Source organism: Dermacentor variabilis, chromosome 4 (genome assembly GCF_050947875.1).
Source record: "Dermacentor variabilis isolate Ectoservices chromosome 4, ASM5094787v1, whole genome shotgun sequence".
Classification (NCBI taxonomy): domain Eukaryota; kingdom Metazoa; phylum Arthropoda; class Arachnida; order Ixodida; family Ixodidae; genus Dermacentor; species Dermacentor variabilis.
The window spans coordinates 92154247-92179914 of NC_134571.1; the positions used below are offsets into that span (position 1 = coordinate 92154247).

Sequence of the window (25668 nt, forward strand, 5' to 3'; positions counted from 1 at the left end):
CGCGCGTCGTCAGTTCACCGATGATGCCACCGATACCATAAATCGAAACAAAGCGCTGCATGGACAGAGATCTGTATGCGGCGGCTGCTGTGAATCCTCCCACGCGTCACCCAGGCGCTGCCTCGCTATCGCGAGGCAGTCGTGCCACACTTCACTCCGTGCCGCACGAGACAGACTGTCCGCGTCAGCCACGCTACTCACAGCGATCTCTTGCTAATGTAAACCTATATAATCATAATACAAAAATTTACGCAAATACTTTTTCACGTATAGAGCTGCGCTCAAATTTCGTGTTAGGGAATATCGTAATCATCAGTAAAATTTTTAAGGCGAAACTCCTAAGTGGCTCATACTCCCGATGGCCTTGAAAAAAAAACGCGTCATCCGGCCCAATGGTACAAAAACTATCATCAGCAGCAATGGCTCATACCCCCTAAGCAAGCAAAAAATGGCTCATCCCTCTCGTAATGCAGAGGCTACAAGCACTCATCAAAGTAAAGCGTACAATGCATACATTCATTGTAATCAGACATTCAACGTACAGGAAAGCGGCATCTAGGCGAGCGGTAAAAAAAAATTACTGAATTTCTCAATGGCTCATACCTTCGCAAGCATTGGCTCATACCCTTGTAAGCAAGCAAAAAAATTCAATGAGTTATACCCCCGGCCGCAAGGCTGAGGCGACAAGCGGTCAGCAAATTGAAGCGAACAGTGCACGCACTCATTGAAATCACCCATACAACACACAAAACAGCAGACTTTTAAATCCCATGCTGAGAGGTTGCAACGTAAAGTCGAAGAGAAACGTCATTCAACTTACAACTTCAAAACACAAGTAAACGAAAACAATAATGAACCATACCCTTTCGAAAACGCTGTTTCCAATCAAAATGCGGCTTTCTGGCCGAAATTTTCCTTCCGCCACGTCCCCTGTTAAGTGTTCACTCCCATTTTGACAACCAAAAAATTTAGAGAAGAACGAGTACGAGAGCGTGCTCAATCCTTCGGTGCAACTTTCTCCCCAAAGGGTTTAATCAAATTGGCAGGCTCTTTTAGCGAAAATCAGAAGCTGCGCTGGCCACAATGTGCACGGGTTATTTTTTCTTTGTCGTGTTTGCAAGTTTTCAGTCCGCAGCATCGCTTTGTGGGGAGTGTTTTGGTTGTTGGGTTGGTTGGCTGGTTGGTGTGTTACAAGGCTTTTGAATCAAGATCACTTGGAGCCGCATCGACATATGAATGGACATGTGATCTACTCGCGATGAACGGAGCTGTTGACTAACGCGTCCCCAGAGTTACGCGGCAGGCAAACCGCATCTTCTGTTAGCGGAGGACCGCTTCTGGTATGATGTAAGCCTAAGCTTTTCAGTGTTCAAAATATACTTACGCGTGGAGATTCGCGGGCATTCTTTATTTCATCACACTTACTACAACGCGTCGATCCTAAATGTATCTCACCAGCAGAGTTTCTCACTGCGGCTTTATATGGCCTGTCACGGTATTGAAGCCTGTTGTGCTTCAAGCGAAACACCGCTCGATTCCGTGTCAGTTCATTGTTAATGCGTCTTTCATTCAGTTAACAATGTCGTGAGAAACTTTACACTGGTGCTCTGATGCGAATCCCAGGGGTTACCTTCAGATGTCACCTGTGTGGTTTTATCAATTACTGACGCGGTGTCGTCAAATGTTCTGTTTATCGTTTTTAGCGCCTGTAGATGTGTAAAACAACAAATTAATAAAGTTCAGGTAGTCGTTCGCTGCTGTTTAAACTTTATTGACTACTAGCTGCGTGTTAACTTGTGTGTAAGCTCGCGTTGAAGTCGGCTGTATCTTGCTTTTCTCCAGGCAGGGACGAGCCATGGCGTTCGTTATGTGAGTCCGCGACACCGATGCCATGGCTGACGGGGGTCGAGATTTTCCTGTGCCGAACCTCCCACCGAAGGCGTTCTCCGTCAATCTCGGGGGGTCGAGGACATCGGCAATGTTTTCGCTTACGGGTGAGTCGTCCGTTCAGTGTCGTTTCGCCGTGGCAGCATATGACAGCTGTGCTCACGTGGCAGCGGTATGCTCGCATTGTTGGGACCGCATTGTTGCTCTCGCACTGCGCTCCGACGTGTTGCGCCTCTCGAGCGTACACGATAACACTTGTCGGATACGTGTCTACGGCCTGTGGCATTTGCTGTGGAGCTGTGGCAACAAACGTGAGCAATAACTACTGTCAACAAGATTTTACGCACCAATCGTGTGTCTGAGCATTTACATCGCGTGACAGTGATGCCCAAAACGTTTTTCCAGAGTGACATATACGGAAGTAATGCCTTGGCGCATTAAAGCGGTTGTGGAAACTTAATTTCTTTTTACAATGCGTGCTGACCTTCATCTAGTCGATAATGCACAGCCAAATTTTAATTTTTCTTCGTTGTTCATTGATCAGCTAATGTTAGGGCGAATCGTATGTTATGTCGGTGTCACACAGCCACTTCTGATCGCAATCGAGCCCGATCCGAATTGAAATTCACGACCGCGATTGGCTCCCTCCTGCAGTTTGCGTAACGGAGCCAATCGCGACCAAGAAAAATTCGATCCGGATCGGGCTTGATCGCAATCAGAAATGCGCCATGTGACACCCGTATGAAAAATTTCACAAGGTGAAGGGAGTATCATAAAAAAAAAAAAACTGGTCTTCGACCCAAGAGCTGCGCTAGCTACATCGAAAGCCAAGATGATTTCCTTACAAGGAAAGCTTCACAGTCAGAACAATTATCTTGGTCCAGAACCAATTTCATTTATTATGGCTAATCAAGCTCATTCATCAGTCATATGTTTGCATTCACAATGCACTTATTGTACAAATATACAGCTGCTGTCCTTTGTGTGTGAATGGCCATGTATAAAGCTAGCTTCATGCAGTTACGGTTGTGTTTCAAAATGCCTGCATTTGAATTTGCACTATATATATATATATATATATATATATACACTGCCGCTGATGTTAGTCTTCCCTACATTGAAGCCACAATAAAGGTTAATAGGATGTGGCTGAGTTAATTCAAGTTTAATTTAACTGTAGCACACAGCCAAGCACCACTTAACGTTATTGTGCATGGCTGCTTCTAAACTGTATGCTAATGCCATGAAAAAAATTGGTGTTTTCATTGGCCCAATACTCTCCACATTGTCTTTGCATCAGATAACTACTTCATCATTACTACAGTGAAAACACTTACTGATCAGTGGTCATTGATTTTGTTTTTCTAGGAGCATTAATCGTACCGCATAATGCAAGCACTACTTTTAAAATTGTTCATATTTCTTCATGCATTGGTACTCAAAACAACAGCACTGAAATAAGACAGCAGCAAAAACACCAGGACGATGCACTGACGACCAAATAGCTCATTGCCTGTTAAAGCACCAATATATTCGATCGGTGGCATAGCACAAACACCACAAAGATGGAAAGGTGTGATGAATAATACACGTTCAGCAGACAGTACGAATTTAGTGACAGATGTGATGATAGCATGTGGGTTGTATATATTGGCATTTTTCCAAACAATAAACCACCTAGTTGTTATTTCATCATCCTCTTTCAATGCTGATATTTTCAGTTCGTTGTATTGTAGTTATTCATCTCTAGCTTTATTGTTTTGTTGAAAACACTGCACCAACTGTGAAAAAGTTGTGTCTGTGGGATAAAGGTTTGGAACAAGCATTCATAGCATGAATTGAGATGTTCATTTTTGTTTTGCTAGGTATTGCCCATGTAAGGTTTATTTTAATTTTTGGACAAAGAAGACTAACTGCAACAACATTTTACTTTGGCTAAATCGGTTGCAAGTAAGTAGTACATACCACCGAGGCAATCTTGGCAAGTCTGCAGGGTGGTCATTGTCCAGCTTTCCTTTTAACAGCCTCTAAATAGCATGCAAGCAGACAGCGCTTGCGCTTGGTGGCTAGCAGATATGACACAAATGCCAGACCGTGACCTCTGAGATTGGTCATCGTATTGCAGATTGTGAAAGTCATGACGGAGAGTCGCGCTAATTCTCAACATTCTGGGTAGTGCGTCATTTCCAAAAAGTAGTAATGGCGGTGCCCTTTTTCTTTCTATCAAAAATGTCTATTTGTGCAAGCTTTTGTGGCACATTAACTTGTATGTTGAATGTAAATTTTTTTTAGCAAGGGCTGCTGTATATTTACACGTTCTCAAACCTTGCTTTTTACACAGCTTAAAGATTTCTTGCAGTTGTCCTGCAATTAAGTTGACCACTGGGGTGACTGCATCATGTATTAAAAAGCCACTCTGTGAATCTGAACAGCAGGTACACTTCACTGATCATACATAAAATATTCACTCTGATTTTACTGCCGCTATCTCTCGCGACTAACACTCAACGTATCTGTGAGATGAACTGTGATAGCGGCGTGTGCCAATTTTCATTTCCCTGCTTATTTTTCTCCCTTCCGTCTCTCCCTACTACCCTTTCCTTAGTGCAGGGTAGCTAACCATACTTCTTTTTCTGGTCGACTTCCCTGTCTTTCCTCCATTTCTCTCTCTCAGCACACCGTCCAGCTTTGTTCTGCATTCCTTCATGCTGTGTCTGGAGGGCATGGGTTGGGCAGAATTAAACTATTCACTGGACAAGCTTCTGTCTTGAAGCAGGCTAATGTAGCTGGGCACTGAGCTAGCTGAGCAGCTGCTGGATGATGTATCCTTGTGATAAAGAATGCAACTTCTCACACCGACATCGTTGTTGCAATGAAAAGTAAAGAAAAGCAAATTTTGTATGAATCAATGCCGAGGGGCAGTCGGAAGTGATCAGGCTAACCATTCCATGCAAAAGACCTTCGATGAAAGGCTGCATCCAGAAATACCTTGTAAATGCATTGTCCGAGAATTAGCTGGGAATGAAGATGAGGTGCGCATTTTATGTCACAGTGACACAAAACCAGAAGGATGCCTGCCCTAAGCACATGCCGATTTTACAGGCCTCGGTAATGGGGTAGAGTAGTTGTAGCTCAAAGGGAAAAGAAAAAAAATATTTGAATAGTCGCATAAGACTGCTTACTTGTAGGAATGTGAAAGCATTATAGTCGCCTTGGCAAAGTTTTTTTTTTTTTTTTTTTTCTCCCTGCTCACGCAAGCTCTAGACTGCGTTCTAACTGTGCCTCGGTAAGGCCAAATCAAAATGCGCCAAGCATCTAACACGCTCACTTACCTGTTACGAGTTCATAACTCTAATTGGACATTAATGCTTCTTATTTTGTACACTCATGACATGGCACCACCTCCTCCCCATTGGCTGTGCCTTCACGTGCCCAACGATGCATGCACTAGGCCACACATTTAGAAAGCCAGATGGCTGCACCGTAACTTGTACAATGACACATGCACTAAGTACATCGTCGGGGAAGCGCGCTCATCTCACACCTCGAAGGCCCGAGTTCAATTCCCATGCAGACTGAAATATACCAAATTTTCTTTACAATGGTATTAATTAGATTAATTTACTTGCTTCCATGAGAAATTTTACATCAGGTCAAGCACTTTTTTACATGTTTTTAATGTTTACGCCATCAGCCTTCTTTGGTACCATCATTCGCTTACACCTCTGACTACAACGGATTTTCGTGTAGTGGAGCATATAATGCTTTCACATTAAAAGTTAAATAGCAAAGGTGACTGAAGTGCACATGGTTTGTGCTATGTGTTTTGGTACTTAATGGATGTAACTTGCCCTGGCATAATGGATACTGGTGTTTATGCTTGTTGATACAATTTGCTGCTTTCTGATGAAATATTGTTATTCCTATGGTTCCGCAAGTTCTGCAAGACAACAGAGATACCCAAAACAGAAAGTGCACAGTCCATGCTACACATTAGGTGATGCAGCACGATTGACAACCATTGTTCAGATTTATGCATTTATTATGGCATAATAAGGAAAGGGTCAGGAATAACACAGACGCTTGCAAATCCAGTGTATGTTGCTAAACTTGGATGTAAGTGCCAACAAATCACTGTCATGACCACTGGACATTTCAAAACATCCTTATTAAGTTGTACTTTTCTTGTTTTCGGTGATATGTTTGCCCATGCAGCTTTGCTTTCCATAAAACCTGGCACATTTACTCATCTTTACTATTATTATTATTACAAGCAACAATGACTGTCTTTTATGCAAATGTACACACAAAATGTGCTGCAGTCAATGCTTGTTGCCAATTACGTGTACTGCCTTTGTCAGCAGTTTCAGAGTTAATGTGCACAATCAGAATTTGCTCTGGGCCGGGGATTGGGTACTCTAAGGTGTCCCCAGACCTTGGCACTTGGTTAACAATTGGTTAACAAGTCAGTTTACTATATCTGAAAGTGCTCTTCTCTGAGAGGTGGAAAGGGGGGAGAGCATTGTGCATCTGCCTGGTTAATGGGAGGACTAGCTGTCATTCTTATGAATGCATAGTGCAAAAACTGTGCCTACTGGTGTTTCTCTAATGCACAAGGCTTCATCATAGAACCATGTCTGCGTTTTCTATCTCGTGAAATACATGAACTGCACATTTACATGCTGGTTCCAAATTTGCAATACTATTTTGCCATTAGATTGACAAGCTGCCTCGTCATGTTTTCTTGATGACTTAATAAAGTCATCGGTCCAAGAAAATTCAAATACAAGCGAAATTAGAGTTGCCTCCACTCGAATTCTTGCGGCGTTAAGGGCACATTTCATTCTCATGGCATAATATGGTGCCACCCAGTAGACGCAGGGCGTTAGTGAAAGTAGACGCCACGGTTGCCAAGCCTGCTCAGTCTGTTGATGGCATTTCATGGCATCACTTTTATTGTTACAACAGCTTCTGCTAGGTGGCCATTGGCTCGCCAAAGTGCTCAGCACATGCATCATTCCCACGGTTGCAACACCTCACCCATGGCTCTGCGACACTCGAAATGATTGTAAAACATAGTGCTGTAGCTTTTTTTGCAGTACCCACAATATCGTGCTAACGTGAATCACACATTACAGATCTAACCAATCATCATGTCCTGTCTACAAAGTACTATACCAAATTGCTGGATCAAGGCAATTCCATCAGTCCCACTCAACCAGCTTTCCCTGGCGCATTGCAGACCCCCTTTAAGGTAGCACATTCAAGCCTGTTTATATCATAGCCAAATAATTTCGAATCATTGCCTATATTGAATGGTAGGCATGATTCCATTTGCAAGCAAATATGCATCATCCTGCCCCCTTAAAGGGGCACTAAAGAGAAAAATAAGTTCAGCATTATTAATAAATTACGCTTCTATAATACCAAGAAAGGCACTCTTACTATGACTGGAGGCTTCGTAACGCCGAAAGAGGCGTAAAAACGAAAGAGGGGTGCGAACAACCCCTTCAAGTTCTCACATCAGCTCATTGTAACATCATGGATTTTGACATCTGCCTCAGGCCTAGTTAATTGTGTCCCATTAAAGATGGACTGCCTTGTATTCTGAATGAGCCAAAAGCTGAACTTAGGAAGTTTCAAGAACCTTTACTGTGTCTCAGCATCCTTAATATAGGAAAATACCTTGAACCTCATGACTCACAAGCTACTGGTGCTGGTGTTTCGGGGTGAAATTAGAAAAATTTAACTTCGACCTTCATATCTTTTTTTTTAATCAACCTCTTACCATAAAATGAACGAAGATAAGCAGAGTAGCTTATCAGTCTGAAAGGATTTAAGAGTTTCTCTTTGGTGTCCCTTGTAAAGTGCACGTTCCTTTCACACCTAGCTTGCACTGGCACTGCCTCGAGTGACCACAACCACATCTCATTGCAGGAGACTTGTTTCAGAGGCAATCAGCACTTCGCAGATCGTCTATCCTAGGCCTAGCATTGTGACTAGCAATCGGAGATTGCGTTAAGCTACAGCATCCACTATAACCAGTTGTGACAACTTTGCTCGAAAAGTAAGTTTTCTTTTCGTGTGTACAGTGACCGTTTCCGTCTCGGTGCCTTCTGTCTATAGCAATGAGTAGTGGTAGCTGTAAGTAGGCTGCATACTTCAGCTGCTAGAGAAAGCTTCGTGGGTATCTGTGCCACTGCATGCAAGTGTGTGCAGCATGCGTGGTACGTATACTATGCCTATTACTATTTTACTAGTATGTGCATACTGTGTGTATACTATCTACGCATGCTGTGTGTAAAAGAGCCCTTATAGCGCAATCTTCGGGTACTTGATTATCATAGACCAGCATTCCATACCCTTAAATCGCCTTTCACTGCAACATCACTCGCATGACTAACATCAGTTTATACTTTATACAGTGCAATGGGCACACGCATGTTGCACATTTCCCTTTTCTACCATTCAAAACTTATGCAGTTTGTAGCCGTTAATATAATATTTAGCCTGCAGTATGTCGCCATCACAAGAAATGGCCAAATATAGGCAGAAGGTTAAGTTAGACATCATATTAGCAGGGCTCCCTCTACTAGCATACTACATCATACTAGCAACATCATAGTAGCTACATCATACTAGCATGGCTCCCACTACACTGCAATCTACTAGGCTCCCCCCGGGGGCCTAGTAGATTGCAGAGCAAGGCTAAAATAATTGACCATTCGAAGCACAGAGACATTAAATGTGGCATTTGGTTTTGCAGAAATTTCTAAGGTGGAAGAAGATTATAGAAACGAACAATTTTTGTCCGCCTGAATATAGCATGAAGCAAGCTTTACAAAGTACTGTCAAAGACTGAACCTGATTCATATTTTCTGGCTGCGGTTTGTTTGCTAGAGTCTGCTTCAACAGCAGGCAATTTCCTTGTGGTTTGTGTTCAAATCTGGTGATAACAGAAAATTGGATTTATGCTTGCAAGTCTCCGATGATGTCTTATGCTTGCAGCAGGCAGTGCATCCGGCGTATGGTTCTGCTCCACTAGGCTCCGCTAGCCATGTAGAACTTAGCCTGTGTGGTGAGAGCATCTGCAGGTCATGTCTGCTGTTAACATCAGCGTCCATTAGGTCTCCGATGGTCAAGAGTAAATGTACAGCAACGTTTTTGTGACTGTCAGTATGCAATGCAGCTGCATGTTGCCCAGGAAACACTAGAATGGAAATTTGGACTAGTAAGTTATTCATGGTGGTATATAGCACGTAAAACAAGGGACGTAACATAGAAGAGTGCTGTGTATTTGTATTCTTTGTTACATCCCTCACCATTTTATATGCTGTTATTAGGTGACCGGGAGATAGAATTAGTTCAGAAGCTGCAAGTTCATGACCAGATACTGATCCATGGGTTGATAGATGATCACAGTGTTTCATGGCGAAAATTGAACCCATGGCAAATCCCGCTATGACACTACTGCTGTAGAGGATGTCAGTAAGGGTAGTTTAGGAGACTAAACAGCAGTTTTGGTTTAAGCCTTAAAAACACTGACAAGGCCGTGTGCATCGCGATTATCAGTGAACATTGGTACATTACACTTATGAAGTTTGGGCGTTTGATCACGCTTTTGGACATAGCTATTAAGCAGCTGTGGTGTTACACGCACATTGCTGTTTGTCTTGTACAAGTAAAATTGGTGACGTCATTGCTTCAATATTGAGCGACATAGTCTCTCTATACGGTATGCTACTGGGTACAAGTCACTACCTTGCTGTGCTTTTCGCCTTGGCAGGTGTCACTAGACAGAGGAATCATCTTGTCATACCACATTTTTGTAACAGACCTGTCAAGTCCCCAATTAGTTGTGCTGTCCAGAGAGTACTCACGTAGCAGCAAGTATAGCCTGCTTTTGTGCAACTTTGCCGTAAGTGCAAACTACCGCTCTTTCCAACTCTTTAGTGGACTGTGGTGCCTACGTTTATCCATAGTGCTAGTTTCAGAAGGCCACCAGGTACTAGTACCAGCGTCTGCTCCACCAGTGTGTTCAGCCACATGCCGAGAGCCTCTTTAGGCTCTACTGGCTGTTCTGATTGAAGTTTTTTTACTATGCTGGAGATTTCTCTACAGCCTCCACGGTATTCAATTTGCTTTCTACAGTTTGCTTCAAAACACCAAATTTCCAGACAACCCCACAATGTAGCAGCTTCCATTGTAATTGTCTGATACTTGCCTCACTTTGTTGCCGACTTCAGTGGCGCATAATCAGGACGGAATTGCCACATTTTCATTACAGTCATCAGCCCGGTTTATGTCCACCGGTGAACAAAGTCCTCTCCCAGAAAATGCCCACTATCCTAGTTCCTTGTCAGCCGGCTCCATCCTGTTCCTGCAAATTTCCTAACCTCATCACGACACCTCTGCCATCTTCAATGGCATTTCTCTTCCCATGGAGCCTATTCTGATATGCTCATAAGCCACTGGTTATCTGTGCTAAAAACGTATTACTGTAAATTCTAGTTAACTGATACTTTGATATCTCGCTCTCCGCTTGTCTTTCCCTCTTCTTTCTATCTATCATTGCTCACGTGCACTTCCTCGGCATCTCGCTGCCGGTTTGCTGTGACCTCTTCTTTTTTTTTTTTTTTTAATCTCATTTAGGATGCTGACAGTGACGCATCAATGTGGTCACAGCGTATTAATCACCTTGGGGAAGATAATCGGCACTTTCGAGCAGGCTCAATCAGCCTGCGCGTTGTAGCCAAAAGAAGCCTGCATGCGAGCTCAAAGCTGTCCAGGTAGATTGCAGCTCGATAAGGACGCCCGCTTCATGCTCCCACAGCTGTAAAGGCTCCTGCAACGGTGAGGCTTAAATGCCACATCACCCATGGGCGTCCGCCAAAGGCTTGACTCTTCCGTAGTTTCAGTTTTCGAAATTAAATTATCTGGAATTTATTACAATGCACAAAGTAGCAGCGTCAGGTTTTTGGACGCCTTAAAACGGATATGCTTGGATGACCGACTTCATATACATCATTAAGATCAACCGTCTTGACTCACTACAAAGAATGCTCTCTTGGCACAGTGCAGAGACGCTGTCTCCGGTGCCGATGCACACAAAAGTGACCAAAAGTATAACTAGCGGTATTTTGGAAAGGCTCCGTGTCGTCTATGTGTGGCTTGAGGGCTTCTGTCTTGGCAATTTCACTGATTTCGAAACTCTGCTTTACTCAAAATTTTGTCCTATTTTTACAACTTTGAGAATGGGAGGTTACTGTGTATGACCTGCTTAGTGCCACTCTTCCTCTTAACTCTTCCCTGAGGTTTCTGTAGAACATTGGTCTAAAATTACTACATGCTCATGTCAGAGCGAAAACTCCACCTAACCAGAAAGATTTTTCATAATAAATAGCACATACGCTGTCGAAACACTAATGGATCAAAGCAGCCCACTGTGCGAAAGAAAGTTGAACTCGCATACTTTTTGAAGATAATAAAATGGTGTGGACTTCTGAGCATGTGCTGATGCGTGAAGCATTGTCAAAGTAGTGTAGGCATAGGAGCTGAAAATTGGACAACTCCGCAGAAGCTCCTGTCTTTGATTCTGCTTTTATTTTTAAATTATGTAGCCTAGTTTACCAAAGTACACATATTGTGTTGTTCAAATTGGGAAGTCCAAGGAGCGCTGGAGGCATTTTCAACAATACCAGCTGTGAAAGCTTCATTTTTCGAGACTCCTCAATGTGCCAAAAATTTCTAAATCTAGACAAAAATTAAAAAGTAGTCTTCATTTCATACGATGCAGGTCATTGCTTGAGGAAAAGTTCTGATGGCAATGTTGAACAACGTGTTAAAAAGTTATCAATCATGTTGATCGAGTTTGCTTGTACTAGAATAGCAGGTACACCCATTTGCTTGATAGTCCATATTGCCATACTCCTGTGTCTTAAAATTATGCCTATAGTTTTTCACTCAATAGCTCGTTGCTTGGTCAAACGCCTAATGATTCAAACTGGAAAACATTCCTAAGAGGGGACAGCTTTTAAAGGTAACCCAATGCACTCTTGCTAAATTCACTATGTAGCATGCATGTGCTGAAAATGACAGGCTTGCTATACTGCATTTCATCCAGAACTGGGAACACAATGAAGGCTAGAGAATCCTCTGTGGTTGCCAGAGAGGACCAGCCAGGGTGACTGATCTGTGCTGTCTAGAGCATTTGCTATTCCACACTTCTTAAAGGGCCCCTCACCAGGTCTGGCCATCTTAAGCTGACAAGCGCCGTGCATGCAATGCACGCTAATGATCCTGTCTGCTAAGTTTTACATCACTACGCGCCACAGAAAGAGCTGCAGTTTCAGACTGAACGCCATTTGCCCTTCTCTTCGCGGGCACCGTGCTCCAAGCCGGAGGGATGACGTATACGTGCTAGTGCACCTATGTACATGTGTTTTTGCTGTGACATCGCCCTTAGTGACTCATGACTTCGATAATCAATCAATTCAACATCTGTTATTTGTGTAATTTGTTGCATCGGTAGACAAATTAAGGTTTAGAGAAATAATAAAAGAGACAAAAGGAATGTCTGCATGTTTTTTGTTTTACTACGCACCCCAGCAGGAGAGATGTTCTACCGTTTCATCTACTTGTTCCCATGTCTTGAAGTCGCACACGCTGACACCGAAACTATGCTATTTTCTACCATGTTCCAGCATGCAGTCTTGCTCTGTGATCCGCTTGTGTCTGCCTCAATGTTTGTGTAGCACTGACTTCTACTGCTAGTCAGGTGTTCTCATGCACAGCGTGCACAATCGTGCGCTGCATGTAACAAGACAAGCAGAACAGCTTCTGTGCAGCACAGTTAGCGGAAGCGTGCCGTGCAGCACAAAAAAAAAGTGAGGGAAAAAAATGAAGGCGGGGCTTGGGACATGTGAGTCACACGATCCTCGAAAAGTCCAGTATGGGAGAACGCAGGGAAGGAATTTCTCTTGTGTAGGCTAGACGGGGTGAGTGGAGAGAGCGTCTTGCTTTTCAGTGGAGCCCCCCTGCTGAAATCATGGGTTCGCGGCACTGAAATATTTCTATCTCGGGTTTTAAGAAACTAACTTGAAAAATTCTTGCAGCTGAACACTTCTTAGAGGACACGTAACAACTTCCAGCATATAACCAAAATTTGCTATGGGTACTGGCAAGGGGCCCTTTAAAAGCGTGCCAACGTAATGGAAAGACATTGCAGCTCATAAAAGAGATAATCCAGTGCCTACGAGCTTTAGGCACGAATCGCAATGCTGTGACGTTCTATTAGAACAAGCACACCAAGATTGCGGTGGAATGTGTGCAATGCACACATTCCATATCATTAGTACTGAAAAAGTGCTGGAAGTAGCGCACTTGCAATGAACAAAAGGAATGCACGAGCAGCTGCCAGCAGGAATTAGTGCAGATGAAATTGTGTAACAATGCATATATCATTGTTATACAGGGTGTTTCAGCGAACACTTTCAAAGTTTTTTAAAGGTTGCCTATGGCAGATAGCTCAATTCTAGTTTAAGAGCCAGTCTGCTCGAAGCGGCGTACACTACTTGCACAAAAAAATGAAATGCAAAATCAGCTAATTATCAAGAATTCACTAATTAACATTTAAACTAATTATCTTATGACCCAAATTGCAATTTACATATTCTAGCAGTGGACTTTGCTTGGCGGATCCACTTGGAACGAATTCTCACGACGACACCAGTTTCGAGATATAAATTCCCAAACTTTGTGGAGAAATGCATTGGTGTTACAGTTACTAGTGTGCTTCAGTGCATGAAATGACATTTTGTTAACAAATTAACTGGAACGCCAATGCATTTCTCCATAAAGTTAGGGAACTATATCTCAAAACTGGTGTCATTTTGAAAATTCGTTCCAAGTGGATCTGCCTTGCGAACTCCATAGCTAGAATTTGTAAATCGCAATATGGGCCATAATGTAATTAATTAGAACCCTAAATAGTAATTTTTTTATTAATTAGTTGAGTTTGCATTTCAATTTTTTGTGCAAGTATTGTCCGCCGCTTCGAGCAGATCAGCTCATGAACTAGAAGTGTGATATCTGCCAAAGGCAACTTTTAAAGAATTTTGAAAGTGTTCACTGAAACAGCCAAATCATAAATGTCCACCTACACAACGCTGTTTATATAGTGTTTCTGAATAGCGATCTCCATCACATTTTGCTGCTGTTGCTCTACGTTCACCGCAAGATTCAGAGCACAGCCTCCATCTGTAGATTGCCAAGTCCTTCTCAATTTCTGGGAAGGCCTCATTCTTGGAGCCTATGGAACTACCTTCCCACTCTACACAAAAAGAATTTCCTTGTGTAGCCGCCAGCCCAGTCAGCTCCCTTCGGTCACACTGAACTATGCTCCAAACTGCTGTGCTGTGTCACTGTTGCTAGTAGTTCCGGCAGCTAAAAATTTCTCTCCGCATGCTGTTCCCATTATGCAGTTCAGCGACGGTAAAACAGGATGGTAGTTGGGTGTTTCATGAGGTAGGCAGTTTTCGGCAAGTGGTCTCGGCTGTTTCAATTTTCTACTTACATCGCTGCTGTTGAAATTGCACTCCCAGCAACATACCATCAGAGCAGAAGAAAAATATAATGAAAGCCGTGCTTTCCTGTGCTGCATGCACAGAAAGGGACTGCAAGAGGTGCAAACACATTATAGCCACATTTTCCTCCATGCCTATAACACCCGAGGAGAATGATGCAGTAAGCAGTCGTGTGGATCAGGAACAGTACACAGTCATTTTTCATATTTGTAACTGAAGCAGGATAGCAAGTAGTGCCACGTGGCACTTGTGAAGTCAGTTGGAGGAAGAGCCTCCAACATTAGGAGGCCGGTTTCACTGCTCAGAAGTTGCAACCAAGTTTGGGAATTGGGAATCTGCATGTTCACAGCTCGAATTATCCGGTTGAATTTACATGAAAAGAGGGACCGTAATAGTTCTGAATGTTATCCGCGATTCACAAACGACTAAGTTCAAATTACTGAGGTTTTACTGGAGTGCCAGGGTGTGCATCTCTGATTGGTGTACTCAAAGAATAAATTACTAAACAAAGCCTGTATGTATAATTTCAGCTCATGGGTATCTCTAAAGTGCACAGAACTTTTTGATAACATGCCGCATGATTTTCAGCGGTTTTAAACTTCTTGTGCAGTAGACTTCCTTTAATTCGACTCCTGTTAATACGAAGTTCCGGTTAATTCGATCCCTACTGAAGGTCGCGGCCTACGCCTATGCATTTCTATGAGCCCTAACTTTTGTTATTTCTATCCTAGAATTGACCTTCGCCGAATATTTCGAACTTGACCAGTCCATACTCATGCGTCTGACTCGCAGCGTCTCTCGCCAGAGCTTAGGGGTCAGTGAATGCGTAGAACACACATCATCTACCATTGAAAGCCTCTATTTTCGGCCTCTCCTGGGAAGATTTTCAAGCAATAAGCGTACCTCACAGTGTATGGTTACGGTATTTAGCCGATTCTAACACGCGCATTTTTTTTTTTTTCAAAATAAGTACTGCATAGAATTGCCTGCCATGTGCAATCAGACACAATACCAAAATTGCCTTCACGGTGCTTGTGTGCTTCACCTCGCGACACATTTGTATTGCGGGAAAGTCAACTTTAGGAAACCAGCCGCCATCGTGCTACACGTATTTAGACCATTTTTCTTGATAAAAAATCGGCTGCTCGTTATCTTTCTACTTTGCTTAAAAGCTTTAATGTAATTTCTACGTTATTTTTCTATTCGGACACTTAGAAAGTCGGCATGCGTTTGGTTCTAGGGCGTTTAGATTCGTAAAAGTACTGCCAATGAATCAGTGGTGTGTTGTGACATTTTTTGTGCATCTTGTTTAATTTGATCAATCTTGTCTTGCCCGCCAAGGTCTAATTAATGAAAGTCAACTGTATTTGGCTTACCCCATTTTTAGGCCACTAGGTATGTGACACATTGTCTGTACCCAATGCCCTAAATGTATCGTACTTCTCTCTGCATACAGCTCTGATCGTCACTCTTCCCACAACAAATACCACACATTGCTTTCATCCTCGTGACTTTGCGTGCCCACATCTTGCAATGTGCATCTACTGTTTGGAATTCGGCGAAATTTAACAGTGCAGTGCATAAGCGTAAAATTTTGAAAAATTTGAATGGCATTAAAGTTGTGAGAAAAATGCATATTGGTCTAGTTGGTGCAGGACAGTAAATAGGAAAAATGTTGGTCAACCAGATAACCATAGCAGGCTGTGACCAGTGTGGGGCATAAATGTTGCGTGAAATTACAATTTGCATACTATTAAAGCGTGCATTGCATTTAGTTTTAAGCATTTAATTAACTACTTCACAAAAGTATTGCTTTACTGTCAGACATACAGGTTGGATCTGCTTAATTTTATTTTGTAACCACCTAATGCTGCTACCACCACAGCCATGGATTCTTGACCGATGCATCCTCAGCAGCGGCAAGAAGACATTCAGCATTACAAACACAACTGCACATCAATGCATACACTGCGGCATGCATTAGCTTTCCTTATCAGATAACACCACCTGGTGTCTTCCCCAGTGCTCAAGAGAACCACTCAAATGGAACATTGAAAGTTCTGTTAAAGTGCTCCTTAACAGTGTTTACAATGGAAAGTCTCGAAGCAATATTGAGGTTCAAAGAACAAATGACACAAACTGTTCTTCTGGCAGGAGCAAAAAAATTACTAACTTTAAAGCTTTTACAGCTGAACTGCTTTGGTAATTGGTGGCTGGTGACAGTTAATTTTCAGTTGAGCAAAAGGAAATGAGGTAAATATTTTGTAAGCGTTTATAGGCTGGGAAAAGGTCTGATAAATGAAGTAGTAGGGGTTAACGCTGGTCAGGTTGGTGTACTGTGCATTTATATGATGCAGTACACTTTTTCAAGTGCTAATCACTTCATATCATAAAAGAAAGGAGAGGATTGCCTGAATAACACTATATAGTTCAAAGTCCTTGCACATGTATGGTAAAGCATGGAAGCCAGGAAGTTTAACAATCCAACTTTAGCTGTAGCCAGTGGAGAAAAAGAAATTTCTTTGGCACACTGCTGCACTGTGCTCACTCATTTCAGAAGCTTATTTTAGCAGTAAGCTAATGCTGTCAAAAAGTAATTTTTACTTGCACATTGCTCATTATTTACTTGCCCTTTGTTGATTGTCATTTACCATCATACTTGTGCGTGTGATATTGAAACATGTCATCGGCATAAAAAGGCAGTAAGAGATGGGAATCTAGAAAGCTTCTAAACCGTAATTACCAGAAGGATGTGATAACTCTGAACATGACAGTAAAGTTCTCCTGAAGGTTGCAGGCTTTTTGAATAGGTGGGAAAGCAATACGTCTGTGTGTGAGAGAAAACAGCTTGCCTTTTTGCGTGCGTGTGTAGTTCATGTTGTGTCTGTTTTCTCCAGCCCTGGTCTTTATCATCTCATCAATGAGCTCATGTTGTTGGGGTGATGTTCAGAGCAATTGCAAAACTAGGCACAGCTGAAAATTTTGCTATAATTGTCACAATTTCCTGCATGGCATTGTATTATGCAGGGGTGAAGCAGTAATCAACATAAATATTGCTGAACATGGCTGGGGTATTCATTGTCTTCACACCGGCACTGCATTTTGTAGCTAGCATATGTATTTGTCATTGGTGACTTTGACCTGCTGTTTATAGCTGAAGTAGAAAGTTGCATAATTTTTGAACCAGATTATATTTAATACACATTTGTTTTCCGAGATATTCACAAGAACACTGTATTAGTGGCCCACATATGTCATCTTTGCATTGGCCCACAAGGGCAGTTCTGCAGGTTGAGTTCTGGTTATATAAATGCATGAATATGGGCATAAATTTTAATGTTGCAATCTGCTTTCATGCCTGATGCCATCAGTGACTTGCAGTGAGTTTCACAACGACATTTTTTTCAATGAAAACTCCTTATTCTTTTTATTCCAGAACCACCTCCATTGCCACCACGCCGAAGTGTCTTCTTTGACAAATGCAACGGCCCTGGTGACCTGTCGTCTGTTCCTCCAGCTCCATCTTCCACATCAACTTGGACAAGCTCAGATTTTCTTAGGCTTATGCACCAACGAGGCGGAGAAGGAGACACAAAAACTAGCATAAAGTCAATAGAAGCCCTTTTTCTTGAGGATGTGAGCTCTAGGAGCACCACACTCCGGCATCATTCGCTCACAACAAGTTCGGTTGTGTCCACTCAAGTTCTCTCTCAGCCATTCCCGTTCGTAGCTGCTGGTCAGCTGCCAGGCCGCATTGGCCCACTTGTTGGCACGGAGATGACACACAGCAACTCTGCACCCAACTTCAACAATCTGTCTTCCAGCTGTAGCCCCTCGCCTATCCACACAGCTAGTCAAAGCTCATCGTTGCTTTCGCGAACAGAGATTGAGAAGAGTATGTTCAGCATGCTTCGAAAGAAGCAGGACAACAACCTAATTGACCTGAGTGGAGACGCAGAGCTGGCAAGAAAGCGTGAAACCCTCAGAAAGGCTGGGGACTCGCTAGATGACCTACTCGATCTGTTTGATCCACTACGAGAGAACGAGCCTGAAGAAATCTTTTCTCCTGAAGAGTCCCCACCTAAAGATCCTCCAGAGGGAAAGACTGATGTAATGGAGACACCACCCCAGATCCCTCCAAAACATGGAGGACTTGCACAAACACAGCCACCATCTTTGCCTGCAAGTAGAAGTTCTGCAATTGAAAAGCCTGTTCCTGTACAGAATGCTCAGTGCCAAGGGCCAAGCATGGATCTTGGCACATTGAAAGTGGTTCGTCATGAAGTTTCTCAAGGGGAGGAGATTGAAGCATTCTGGGCTAAGGCCAAGCAGCTAAGGTCAGAGTTCACCTTTGATGATCACCATACCAATGCTGGTCTTGTCGTCAGTCCTACATTGGAAAACAAATGGGGGAAAAGCCTTAGCATAAAGGTGGAAATCACAACGAGCTTTTCGGAGAGGCCATTCTGCTTCACATGTGATGTAGGAACCAGTGTAGAGCACGTAATTAGCAACACTGTTTGCTCCCTAAAGGACGATTTATCTGACACTGTATTAGAAAGTTATGTACTGAAAGTCAAAGGACTTGCAGAATATTTTACCCCTGACTCTACATTGAAAGAGTATGAATATGTTCACCAGTGCTGCAAGTTTATGAAGCCAGTTTGCTTGACCTTGATGGATGTCCGAGACCTTGGTAAACCGTGGGCACGGACATTAAGGGATGACAGTGAGTTTTTTGAAGTCAAGGCATCAAGCCTGCTTCCTCAGCCATCTGGCCAAGTTTCTTTTGATTCAGTGTCTATATTACTTGAAACTTTCCACAAGGAAGCTAAAAAGGTACAGTTAGGAGCATCTGCTGGTTGCTTGCAACCAAATGGAGCTATTCAGGCTGTGAAAGCTATTTGTTCCACACTTTCAAGGATTGAAATACTGGAAATTCTGCATGCTGTTGAAGGGTTGAAGCACATTTGCAGTCAGATGCCCGAGGTGAACGGGTTTCATGACAACTATCTTAAGGCAGAAGACACGCCAAGCCCAGTACCTATGAATTGTGACCGTGTGGCAGAAGTCGTGTTCTACTCCTTACTACAGTTGCAAACTGCACTGCGTACACTTGTAAAAATCTATTGCCGCAGCTTTTGTGTCGACTTTGTTTTGACTCCTGCTAATGAAAGCCGACCACAAAGTGCAATACGGCCAGTCACTACTTTTCATGACACCTTTCTTGTAAACATTGGCAGCGTTCATCAACTGAGGCCACACTGGGTTTCAGACTACGAACAGTTCATTATATCTTGTGAGCTTCGTTATGGCTTACACATCTTGTGCCAAGGAGAAAGTCGCAGTGTAAAGGCAAGTCGAAACTTCTTTGAACTCGTTGTTTTTGATGAGTGGATTGAGATGAGCATATTCATGAGGAACCTTCCACGGGAGACTGCTATATACTTTGCGCTGTTTGGTGTGAAACCATCAACTGAAAACAGGCCACCAGAGACACCAGCACCTGAACGAGTACTCTTAGCATGGACTGGGCAACCACTGTTTAACAGTCAGCGTGAGCTGCTTCAGGGGAGTCTCTTTCTTGGTTTTTGGTCACCAGATGTGGACGAGAACAGTGGTCCACCCCAGAGCAATGATGCAGTTACCTGTCCGGTTCTTCGTCTGCAATTCCCCGAATTTGACTGCACTGTAGTGTTTCCGCAAGTACCAAGGGATAGCATCACTACTTGTAAGGCAACGACGTATGCTCTTGACAGTGTGGTGATCCAAGAGCTCACAGATGTACTTGAAAAGGACCCTCTCACTGTGCCTAACCCCGAGGAGAAAAAGTTTTTCTGGGAGCATCGTCATTACATCCTTGAAGTTCCGCACCTCCTTCCGAAAGTGCTTCTGTCTGCGCACAGCTGGAGTTGGCCTTTCCTGCCTGACCTGTACTTTCTCCTGACAGAATGGCGTCCTGCTTCCCCCATTAATGCACTAACATTGTTGCTGCCACTGTTTCCTGACTACGAAGTGCGTAAGACGGCGGTCAAGTGGATCAAGAACATTGGCAGTGATGAGCTCTGTGATCACCTTCCACAACTAATCCAAGCGTTGCGCTTTGAGACATGGGAAGATGCACCCATCACATGGTTTCTCTTGGAACGCTCTCTGACTAGTGTGCGTGTTGCCCACCAGATGTTCTGGTTGCTGAGACAAAACCTTGACAATCCGCTCACACTTAAGCGGATGAAGCTTGTGATTCAAACATTGCTAGTCATTGTTGGCAGGTCTTTCAGAGACATTATAGAGAAGCAAGAAGAGCATCTAAACCAGCTTTGCATCATTGCAGAAGGCATAAAAGACACGCGTGAGTCGCTTCGTCTGGACAAGCTTTTGCAAGACTTGGCACAGATCCACAGTATGATTGAGGACAGCCCGTCTTGCCTTCCACTCAACCCAGCAATGGAAGTGTGTGGTGTGGATGTCAAATCTTGCTCCTACTTCACATCCAATACACTTCCGCTCAGGATAGTGTATAAGAGTTCAGAGCAAGGGGCAAAGCCTATTGATGTAATCTACAAGGTAGGAGATGATCTCAGGCAGGACATGTTGACACTTCAGATGATACGAATAATGGATAAATTCTGGTTGAAGGAAGGCCTGGACTTGAAAATTATAACTTTCAACTGTGTCGCTACCGGCAAGCGTAAGGGCATGGTGGAAATGGTTACCGAAGCCGAAACACTGAGGAGAATCCAAACAGAGCATGGGCTCACAGGTTCATTCAAGGACAGGCCTATTGCTGAGTGGTTGCAACGGCACAACACATCTGAACTAGAGTACCAGCAAGCTGTCGAAAACTTTACGCTGTCGTGTGCTGGCTATTGTGTAGCCACATACATCCTTGGCATCTGTGATCGCCACAATGACAATATCATGCTGAAAACATCTGGACACATGTTTCACATTGATTTTGGAAAGTTTCTTGGTGACTCACAGATGTTTGGCAACTTCAAACGTGATAGGGCACCATTCGTCCTTACTTCTGACATGGTGTATGTCATCAACGGTGGCGAGAAACCTTCCAAGAAGTTCCAGATTTTCATTGACTTGTGCTGTGAAGCATTTAATATTGTTCGCCGCAACAGCAACATTTTCATCACACTCTTTGAGCTGATGGTCACATCCGGAGTCCCTGGAGTCACCGCAGATGCTGTCAACTTTGTCCAGAAATCATTATTGCTTGGCAGCTCGGAAGGCGAAGCAACTGCACATTTCACCAGGCTTATTGAAGAGAGCCTGCGTTCACGGTTTACACAGCTGAACTTCTTTATTCACAACATAGCCCAGCTTCGGTTCACTGGGGACCACAATGATGGACTGCTGCTCTCCTTTGTCCCTCGGACTTTCACAAAGGATTCAGATGGCAGGATTGTGTCCCTAAATGTGGTTTGCTACCGAAAGTGCTACGAGCCGGAAAAGCATTACACCTATGTTGTGCGTGTTGGCCGGGAATGCCAGGCAGAGCCTATGCAGGTCGTTCGAACCTACCCCGAATTCCTGGAGCTCTACCAAAAGCTAGTCCGAGTGTTCCCATTGGCCAAGTTCTATCCTCTGCCCAAGGGCTCACTGGTGGGCCGCAGCAACACACGAGAAGTGGCACAGAGAAGAATGCAGGAGCTGAATGCATTCCTTATGTCCCTGATCAAGATGGCTGAGGAGGTGTCCCATTGCAGCCTGGTGTACACCTTTTTCCACCCTCTTCTGCGTGATCAAGAAGGTATGGCAGAAGATGAGAATGAGTGTGACAACCTGCGTCAAATTAGCCAGAGAGTCAACCTATCCAAGGGCATTGTTGGCCGAATAAAGCTCTCCATTGTTTACAAGGCGAGCACCTTCTCCATCATGGTAATGCATGCGGAGAACCTAGCTTGTGTACGGAAGTCTTTGCCAGACTGCTACATTAAGACATACCTTCACCCGGACCCAGAGAAGGTAACAAAAAGGAAGACCAAAGTGGTGTTCAAGAACAACCACCCTACCTTTATGGAGCTGCTTGAGTACAACTACCCACATGCGTTCATAGCTGAACGAGTGTTAGAGGTGTCTGCATGGGACCATGACAGAGTCCAGGAAAATGAGTTTCTGGGAGCTGCCATCATAGACTTGTCATGTATGGATTTGACAAGGGAAAGCACACACTGGTACCACCTGAATGCTGTGCGATACAAATGGCATTGACTCATCAGCATGTTGCCTGGTGTTAAATTTCTGACGTGTTTGTGTTTGTGCAAATGTGGGATCAAAAAATGTAAAGAAGTGGTGTGGTTAGGGGTGCATAAGCACGTGTGTTTTTAATGCAGTGAGGAGCACCACTGAACTACATACATGTCACTTGCTTCTGTGGGGGTCAGGCGCACAGATGTGTGGTTCCGTGTACAGCATAGGTAGCGAGACTTAATATAAGCAATGATATACAGCAAATTCTTTTTCATATTGTATTTGTTGTTATATTGTCTCTGAATAGCTCCTTTTGGGGAAACTTTGCAGCAAACTCTTTTCTGTACAGTACCTTTTCCTACATTACTGTTGCAGAGATTTACTTATCTCACAAGTCATTGGTGTCATAAGCTCACACTGTTGCTCATCTCTCTGCTGCTTATTTGATCACATTCTCATTGTGCATGCTGTGCGTGCAGTGCTTGTACTGCTAATATTCAGGGGGTGTATGTACTATATAGTATATTTTTCTATGAGTCATATATATGACATTTACACGCTTAGTCTTCTGAAAGCAGCTTTACATGTGCTATTAATATACAAGTAACTTGTTGCACTGAAAGTGTCCCTTCCATTTCTTTGTTTGCTTTATGCTCTGCTGACAACCTCCTTGCATTTTTCTGATCTATAACATCTGTTGTTGTAACTCATTTCTGTTCTACAACCTTTTAGTGCTATATGGCACCGAGGCAACTCTTTTGGACATTTCCTTTCTCCCTTTATCATGTCCAAGTATTAAAGCTGAATCCCAAATAAGCTGTTTTTGGCAGCTAATGCTGTCTATTTTCACATATGGGTACAAAAACTGTGTAGGTATGCTATATATTTTTTTCTATGCAACCACTTACTAGATTTTTTTTTCTTCTACCTGTCCATGGTGCATCATACTTTTTTGGATTCATATATTTCTGTAACATCGTACTTGATTGCACAAATAATGCCCATTGGAGGTTGAGTGAGAAATAGCATTTTGTAACGCTGCAAAATATGATATTAAGTGAGGTTGTGTATTAATGTATGCAAAGTTTCATACTCTGTCTTGCACATTAGTGAAGAGCTGTGAATACAGGTGTTATAGCACTAGCTGGTGCATGTTCAGTGTGTACCTATGACAGATTTTTCACTGTCATTTCTCGGAACTGGACGTGTACACTCATTGCATTTGTGGTATGAGTGTTTTGTACGAGAGCAAGTGAATTCAACCTTGTCACATTTGTGTGCTAGGTGTAGCATATCTGCATTGCGGTGCATGTTTTTCCTGCAGCTAAAATTGCTGGATATTCTGTTCAGGCTTTATGCATTTGCTTACAAGGCCGTCAACTTTCGTGTTAAGTATGTCACTTAAAGCTTGGCCATCACAGTTTCTTTCTTAGATAAGAAAATTTGGGGTCTGCCTGTGTTGTGCTGCTCGGAAGAGTAAAAATTGTGCGTGTTCAACAATTCGATATTTTCTTCGTGATATATACATACAAAGTGCCTTCATCTGCTGTGTGGAGCCAAAAATATAACAATAAAGTCGTGAACTTGTGTTACTCAGCATTGTGTTACGCACTTGAATCTGTGTTCCTATGTGTTTCCTAGGCAAATTATGTGAATAAAGCTTTTTTTGCCGCAGGCACTGCTTGTGTAACAGTATACTTACTTGTGCCTTTGTTGCACGAGCTTGTTTCTGAATTTCTGGCACTGTTGATTTCTTCAGCAAATGAAGCAGCAAATTTGTCGTCATTCCTTATTATGTTATCCCGGTCAAAAACACATCAAACCAGAGTTACTGACGAAGAAGGGAATCGTAAATTATCATGATATAGTGATAACTTAGTGGATGCATATTGTGTGTTAACATATGTAAAAGACTCCTGCCTGTAACTCATTTTTTACAATAGTTACAGGTAACCATTCAAAATGAGGCGAAGTACTGAGTCATTCAGCGTGCGGCATGTAATAAATGCAGGTGCCAAAGTAACAGACCCACAGCCATTTTTGTAACTGCGTCACCCTGGCGGCCAAGTTGATATGTGTTTGTGGTTGCGTTCTGTGCCTAAACTCATCTCTCAAGTCGTCTGCAGCATTGAAAGCTGCAGGACTCCTTCGCCAGTAGGAAGACCAAATGCCCCTCAAGATGTGTTCAACCGTGCCATGTCGTCTGCTCACCACCATAGGTATCGTGCAATGCAGTGAAAGTCGGTGACTATGTCGCGGCACGCGAAAGTGTGCAAGTTTTGCAGCGTAAGCCTCGTGACAGCAGCCGATTGCCCGTCCACCGCTATCCCGCCCATTGGCGCAGTAGCGTTGGTTTCAGCGTGCGAAAACGTTATATGTGTATATGTATGATCTCCTGAAAGGATGACAATGCATGAAGCTAATACCCAGATGACCATTTATGTTCCATAGATGTCCATAGGACAACGTTTTAGACATTGCACATATCCTATTGACCCTTTTCACAGCGATCCCGTGGGCGCTGCCATCTTTGATCACGTGTAGACTCGTCCATCGCTTGCCTCGGCTGCGTCTGTGTTTACAATGGGCGTACATGATGCCGGTGCGGCTCTGCAAACCTCTGTTTTGGCAGATATCGTAGACGGTGACTGGGCAGATGACACGCGAAGCGGACGACACGCAACTTCGAAGGACATGTAAGCACTTTCGGAGCTCAATACGCTTTGTCCAAACAGCACGAGCAGCGTATACAGTGCTTGCAACGGTGCAACTGCCCAGTCATTTTGGAGCGGCTTGGAGCACAAAATTTCATTTTGAAGAAGTTTGGAGCAGGCCAATCTGGGGGGAATTTTGGCAGAATAATCGAATATGGCAGTATACTTTGAAACCACGACGAAACAATAAACCAACAAGAGCGCTGTACTGCAAATATATAAAGCAACGACTTAAGCTGGATTTTGAAGCAGATTACTCGGATACTGAAACCGTCTAG

At 43.3% G+C, this 25668-nt stretch overlaps 1 protein-coding gene across 3 annotated transcripts; it reads left to right on the top strand.

Moving 5' to 3' along the window:
* The first annotated feature begins 1102 nt into the window (after positions 1–1102).
* LOC142579497 (phosphatidylinositol 4-phosphate 3-kinase C2 domain-containing subunit alpha-like) lies at positions 1103–24371 on the top strand. 3 transcript variants are annotated; one of them, XM_075689742.1, is made up of 3 exons: positions 1103–1347; positions 1843–1994; positions 17908–24371. In XM_075689742.1, exons 2-3 carry the CDS (start codon positions 1892–1894, stop codon positions 22695–22697), a joined length of 4893 nt encoding a protein of 1630 aa, XP_075545857.1. In that variant the 5' UTR covers positions 1103–1347; positions 1843–1891; the 3' UTR covers positions 22698–24371. The 3 variants fall into 3 exon arrangements, with proteins under 3 accessions (XP_075545857.1, XP_075545858.1, XP_075545859.1); XM_075689743.1 differs by having other exon boundaries at positions 1103–1340; XM_075689744.1 differs by lacking the exon at positions 1103–1347 and adding an exon at positions 7825–7954 and having other exon boundaries at positions 1854–1994.
* Positions 24372–25668: the final 1297 nt, after the last annotated feature.